The sequence below is a fragment of the Dama dama genome, chromosome 4 (genome assembly GCF_033118175.1).
Source record: "Dama dama isolate Ldn47 chromosome 4, ASM3311817v1, whole genome shotgun sequence".
Lineage (NCBI taxonomy): Eukaryota > Metazoa > Chordata > Mammalia > Artiodactyla > Cervidae > Dama > Dama dama.
Window position 1 is genome coordinate 64,662,817 of NC_083684.1, and position 7,516 is coordinate 64,670,332.

The 7,516-nt window shown below is 39.2% G+C and overlaps 1 protein-coding gene across 1 annotated transcript; it reads left to right on the top strand.

Moving 5' to 3' along the window:
- Positions 1–484: 484 nt before the first annotated feature.
- On the top strand, positions 485–1,426 carry LOC133055165 (vomeronasal type-1 receptor 4-like). Its single transcript, XM_061140606.1, has one exon. It carries the CDS (start codon positions 485–487, stop codon positions 1,424–1,426), a length of 942 nt encoding a protein of 313 aa, XP_060996589.1.
- Positions 1,427–7,516: the final 6,090 nt, after the last annotated feature.

Here is a 7,516-nt window from a genome sequence, read left to right on the forward strand (position 1 = left end):
TGAGATTTTAGATCCTGGACCAGGAATTGAACTTGGACCCTCTGCAGTGGAATGCAGGGTCTTAATCATTTAAGCACCTGGGAGGTTACTCAAACCACTGTCTTGAGTAGCCCAATGGGATTCAGTCCTCACTCTGCACTAAGAAGCAGGTTTGACAAATACTTAACCTGTCTGGGGGTAGGTAACACTCCTCTGTATAACTAAGGTCCCTTCAGTTCCTGCCTAATAAATTTGTGAAGAATAAAGAAGGGATCACATGAGTATCTTCAGTGATTAATTTTACATATTAGTTCTTTTAAATGTTATACATGGAACCCTTTAAAAGCTGCTGGTAACAGAAACACAAGAAGCAAATATTTCCAAGTGGGAACTATTGTTAAATGGAGAATATTGTATTTCAGTTGACATGATGCACGTAACCCATGCCTCATATTCCCACGCAGGACATTCTAACTCAAAAGTTCCTGTGACGTGAACTGAAAGGATGGCCAGCAGCTTTTTCATGATAGGCATGATCATCTTAACACAGACTGTGGTTGGAATACTGGGGAATTTCTCACTCCTTTACAGTTATATCATCCTTCACTTCATGGGTTACAGGTTAAGGTCCACAGATTTGATCCTTAAGCACCTGATTGTGGCCAACTCCTTGGTCCTCCTCTCTAAAGGAGTCCCCCAGACAATGGCAGTCTTTGGGTGGAAGCATATCCGCAGTGATGTTGGCTGCAAACTTCTCTTCTTTCTGCACAGAGTGGGGAGGGGAGTGTCCATCAGTAGCATCTGCCTCTTGAGTGTCTTTCAGGTGATCACGATCAGTCCCTGGAACTCCAGGTGGGCAGCACTGAAAGTAACAGCTCCCAAGTACATGGTTCTCTCTATTTTCCTGTGCTGGATCCTGCAAATGCTGGTAAATGTCATTTTTCCTTTCCATATGACTGGCAAATGGAGTGGCAAAAACATCACAGAGGAAAAAGATTTCGGCTACTGTATTTCTATTCTTACTGACAAAACTGGAGACGCCTTGTCTGCAGCATTGCTATTATTCCCTGATGTTTTATGTTTGGGGCTCACGCTCTGGGCCGGCAGCTCCATGGTTCTCATCCTGTACAGACATAAGCAGCAGGTCCAGCACATTCGTAGGACTGATGCCTCCTCCAGGTCCTCCCCTGAGTCCAGAGCTACTAAATTCATCCTTCTCCTCAGGAGCACCTTTGTCTGCTTTTATATTCTTTCCTCCATCTGTCAAGTTCTTTTGGCTCTTTTTGATCAGCCCTGCCAGTTCCTTGTGGACATCACTATAATCATTGCAGCGTGTTTCCCAACTGTCAGCCCCTTTCTGCTCATGAGCCATAACTCCAGTGCACACAGACTCTATTTTGCTGGGATAAGAAGTGCAAAGTCCTCTACTATTATGAGAAAAGGGTGAATTTTATTTATTTCTATAATGGTTGCTTGGCAGTTCATTTATTCACCCTCAGAATCCTAATTTAAATTTTGAAATCTCAAGGTAATATTATACCAGACATGCCAAATATCTTCTTCAATATAAAAACCAATTGAAATATATTGTCATGAAATATGAATATATGAGTGAAGTTTTCTTGTAGAAAAGGAGTTCAGGTTTATGCAATAAAAAACAGGTCTTTACAATATTGTAGTGTTTTTCTGCCATATATTGATGTGAATCAGTCATGGATTAACATGTGTTCCTCATTCTGAACCCCCTCCCACCTCCCTCCCACCTCCCTCCTAGGTTCATCCTAGGGCACCAGCCCTGAGCACTTGTCTCATGCATCAAACCTGGGCTGGCAATCTGTTTCACAATTGACAATATACATGTTTCAATGCTATTCTCAGATCATCCCACCCTTGCCTTCTCCCACCGAGTCTGAAAGTCTATTCTATACATCTGTGTCTCTTTTTCTGTCTTGCATATAGAGTTATTGTCACCATCTTTCTAAATTGCATATATATGCCTTAGTATACTGTATTGGTGTTTTTCTTTCTGGCTTACTTCACTCTGTATAATGGGCTCCAGTTTCATCCACCTCATTAGAACTGATTTAAATGTTAAGAGAGATGGCACTATTTATTAGAAAGAGTCTTGCAGGGAGATTAGCACATTAAATTATTTTCATGTAGAAATAAGCAATTTGAAGTGAAGTACAATAATAATCATGCCAAAAGAAATCTATATTTCAGCAGATTTTTCAAACTGAAATATATTTGACATATAACATTGTGTAAATTTCAAGTGCAAGATTTAGTAATTTGTTACATGTAATTATTGTAATGTGACTGCCATTGCAACCACATATCACAATGCACAACTCTTCATTTTTGTTAAATTTTTCATTGAATTATAGTTGATTTACTGTATTATGGTAGTGGCAGAGGTACAACATTGTGGTTCAATATATAGGTTATACTTTGTTTTAAGCTATTATGAACTATTGGCCATATTCCCTGTGCTGTAAAGTATGTCCTTGTAGTTTATTTATTTTATACATAGTAGTGTGTACTTCTGAATCTATACTCTGTCTTGCCCCTTCCCACTTTCTCTCCGCACTGGTAAAGACTAGTTTATTCTCTATGTGCGAGAGTCTTTTTCTACTCCATTATTTTCATCCATTTGTACTAGTTTTAGATTGCATATGTCAGGTGATAATATACAGTATTTGTCTTTCTCTGTCTGACTTAATTCAATAAACAGAATGACATCCAGGTCTATCTATGTTAGAAGCAGCAAAATTGTATTCTTAAGGGGTGAGGAATATTCCATTGTGTGTGTGTGTGTGTGTGTGTGTGTGTGTGTGTATACTGAATTCATTAGTTAGTTTTCTGGTGGATACTTTAGGGTTTTCTATATAAAGTATTGTTTCTCTATAGTAGTGACAGTGTTACTTTTTCTCTTAGGCATTGGATGTCTCTTATTAAATCTTTGTCCAAATGCTGTGGCTAGGACCTCCACACTGTTAAACCAGAGTGGCAAGAGTGAGCATCCTTCCCTTGGTCCTAATTTTAGAGGCAAAAGCTTTCAGATATGGGTTTGCCATAAATGTCCTTTATTAGATTGAGATGTATTTTCTCTATGCCCATTTCTCTGAGAGTATTTACCATGAATGGATGTTAGATTTTGTCAATGCTTTTTCTACATCTACTGACACAATCTTGTGTTTCTCTTCCTTTTCTTAATGTGGTGTATCAAGTGGATTGATTTGTGGATTTTTAAACATCCTTGCATCTCTGGAAGAATGCTATGTGATAATCATTTATGATATCTTTTATAGATTGTTGAATTCTGTCTGCTAATATTTTCTTGGAAGCTTTTTTCAACCATATTCATCAAGAAAATGATCTGTAATTTTCTGTAGTGTTTCATTATAATACTGATTTCAGCCTAGAGATAGCCTGATAGAATAAATTTAAGAGTGTCCCCCTCCTCTTCAACCTTTTGGAATAGTTTCAGAAGGATAGATGTTATTTTAAAAAATGTTTCATAGGATCACATGTGACGCCCTCAAGTCCTGGACATTGTTTTCTGGGTGGTATTTGATTCAGTTCAGTTCAGTTCAGTCACTCATCGTGTCCGACTCTTTCCAACCCCATGAACCGCAGTACATCAGGCCTCCCTGTCTGTCAGGGGATGTTTAACAGGAGGGTTCCTATGTGCTATTTCTCATAAATCCTCTGTTCCTTCTCAGTGGAACAGAAATCTGCTCCCAGGGCTGGGGTCAGTGTGTGAGGCAGGCTTGGGTCTCCTTCAGTAAACAGTCTCTTTTTTGAGAAAACTGCTTTCTCTTAATCCTCTTTCTTGAGATATGGATTCTCTCTTGACCTTATGACCATTGTTAATCCCTTGTTCCCTTGGTAATGGTTGCTATACATTTAATTTTCTGAACTTTATCATTGTTGAAAGAAATTCCTTGTACAACAGCCTACATATACTCACAAAAAGATCATTAAATCACCTTTGCTCCATCAGAGGTTAGGTCCGCATGCCTTTTCTCTCTCACTCTCTATCCAGTAAAGGATCCCAACATGTTGCACCGAGAACAGGGACTCTGGTATATGTGGCATTTCAGGCGGAGTAACTCAGGTCCTATTGAGGTCAGTAAGTACTAAGACATGGGTCAAATGGCTAAAAAGCCCTCTTATTTCTGTACTTAACTTCAAACGGCTGGAAAGCCCCATCATCTCTCTACTTTACTTCACCAGTTGTTTAAAGGTCAGGGACTTTTGGTTTCGCACCAACAAATAGAAGCTTGCCTTTAAACAGTGGTTAATTGTAATCCTTGGTTCCCTGATAAAGACAGTTTTGATGCAGAAATTTGGTACCGGCTCAAAGAAAATGTTGAATGAACCACCAAACGGAGAAAAAAATATTCCAATCGATTTCTGGCCCCATGGGCTCTCATTAAAGCTGTAATTCTGCCATTTCAAGGTAACTTCTAGCCCTCCTAATATTCGACGACAGAACACTTGTTACATGAATATAAATTAAATGATAAAACTTTACAAAAGGCCCAATTAGAACAACATAAAATATTTCAGAATTTTCCTACAAGCCCTGCCCCGGCTGCTCCGAATGCTCATCCTCTGCCAGCAGGCACAAATTCAGAAGGCTCTCCTTCGCTAGAACCTAATGATTCTAACAACGACTCTCCTGAGACACTTTTTGACATCAAAACTGGCAATCCTTTTTAAAATAATAATGATAAGTCCTTAGTACAGACTCATATTTGCAAAAAATTGGTATGTACTCACTCTCCTCCATGACAGAATCTCTCTGAATTACTGGCTTTGCAATCACAAGTCTCTGAACCTGATGGTTTCTCTGCCTTTCCAGTTGTAAGAAATCCTGATGCTCAAGGGCACATAATACCTCAATATGAAGGTATTAGCTTTTTTTACATGCAACAAATGAAAAAGGCTTTAACTGTGTATTGCCCACATTCGTCTTTTACTAAAGAGCTTCTAAATGCTGTGGCATCTTCTATTGGAAACTTTATTCCCTATGATTGGCAAATTCTAGTAAAAGCTCTCCTTAAACCAGGAGAATATCTTCAATGGACAATGGGTTTCATGATATAGCTAGAGATCATGCTAACAAGAATTACTGAGCTGGCACTCCCAAAACCAAATGGGTTTTGAAATGTTAACTGACACCAGACAATTTGATGCCATAGAAGCTCAAATACAATGCCCTTCCTTGCTGCATGAACAATTAAAAACAGTGGCCCTTGAAACTTGGGATCAAATTATTTCTCAAGGAGAGCCTACAGGTAGCTACACCAAAATATTCCAAGGACCTAATGAAAATTATGCTGATTTTTTAGCTAGATTAGAAACTGTTATTTCCCGTACTGTAATTGGAGAAGAAGTCAAAAGACAGCTAGAGAAATTACTTGTTTATGAGAATGCAAATCAGGAATATCAAAGAGCTATCATGCCAATTCATGAGACTGGGACTATTATTGATTATTTGAAGGCTTGTGTCAATCTAGGATCAGAAACTCAAAAGATGCAAATGGTAGCTGAGACAATGGCTGCTGCCTTTAGAAAGGAAAATGAAGGATGCTTTACAAGTAGAGATAAAAACCATTTAAAAAGGGACAACCCTAAGAGGGTTAATAAACAAAACCTCCAAGAATTTGCCCTCACTGCATTGGAGGAATGCATTGGCCAAAGACTGTAAATCTAAATTTGATATTGAAGGAAGACCTATTCCAGGAAACTCCAAGCAGGGGACCCCCCAGGTCCCCTTCAACAAAAACCAGGGGCAAATTCCAACTTTTCCCTCAAACCCTCAATATCCGGCAGTGTTGCTGTCAATATATCAGCCCTAAATGATTTTCTCCTTTACCCTCAAGCAATCCCTTCTAGAATACCTACCAGACTCTTTTGGCCCCCACCCCCACAAAATTTTGGTCTTTACTCGGCTGATCTAGTTTGACTTGTAAAGGAATTGCTGTTCACCCTGGAATAATTAATTCAGATTTTAAAGGAGAATTTCAAATCATGATGTCATCTCAGATTCTATGGCAATTCAAAAAGGGGGACAAAATTGCTCAATTACTTCCTTTGCCTTAGTTAGTTTGGTCACTCAATCATGTCCGACTCTTTGTGACCCCATGAACCACAGCAGGCCAGGCCTCCCTCTCCATCACCAACTCCCGGAGTTCACACAAACTCATGCCCATCGAGTCGGTGATGCCATCCAACCATCTCATCCTCTGTCGTCCCCTTCTCCTCCTGCCCCCAATCCCTCCCAGCATTAGGGTCTTTTCCAATGAGTCAACTCTTTGCATGAGGTGGCCAAAGTATTGGAGTTTCAGCTTCAGAATCAGTCCCTCCAATGAACACCCAGAACCTATCTCCTTCAGGATGGACTGGTAGTCCAAGGGACTCTCAAGAGTCTTCTCCAACACCACAGTTCAAAAGCATCAATTTTTCAGCTCTTAGCTTTCTTCACAGTCCAACTCTCACATCCATACATGTGACTGGAAAAACCATAGCCTTGACCAGATGGACCTTTGTTGGCAACACATTTCTATTAACTCCTCTAATGATATATGGACAGGTAGATTCAACAGTACAGACAAGAAACAATCCTTATGGACATCATTGGTATCTGAATATGCCTGACCAAATATAAATATCAAAATTAATGGTAAAAGATTTTCTGGTCTCCTTGACACTGGATCTGATATTACTATTATTTCCAAACACTTATGACACAAATCATGGCCTATACAAAAAGTCTCTTGCCAAATAGCAGGAATTTCTCAAACCAAAATGCAAAAAGTCTATCAAAGTGTTCAAATATACCCCTGTGAGTGACCAGAAGGCCAACCTGCAACATTAAGACCTTATGTGGTAAGTGAGTGAAATGAAGTCGCTCAGATGTCTCCGATTCTTTGCTAACCTGTGGACTGTATAGCCCATCAGGCTCCTCCATCCATGGGATTCTCCAGTCAAGAATATTGGCGTGGGTTGCCATTTCCTTCTTCTTATGTGATAATGCACTCCTTAATCTAATAGGAAACACTGACTTGTGCAATGTCAAACTCAGGTATACATTCCACATTTTTCCTAGGGGCCACTGCTCATTTAACAAACAAAGCAATTATTAAAATAACTGGGAAAAATGACGAGCCTATTTGGACAGAGCAATGGCCCCTTATGAAAGATAAATTACAGGCTGCTAAAGAACTTATAGACACACAATTAAAATCAAGACATATTGAGGAAGCTTGCTTTCCTTGGAACTCTCCTATTTTTGTTATAAAAAAGAAATCTAAAAAACGGTGTCTCTTAACAGACTTTAGAAAAGTTAATGCATCTATGAAACCTATGGGTGTATTGCAACTAAGGATCCCATCACCTACTACTATTCCTCAAAATTGGCATATTATTATTATTGATTTACAAGATTGCTTTTTCAATATACCCCTACACCCTTTAGATCAGGAGAGATTCACTTTCTCTCTCCCTTATCCTAATCATATTGGGT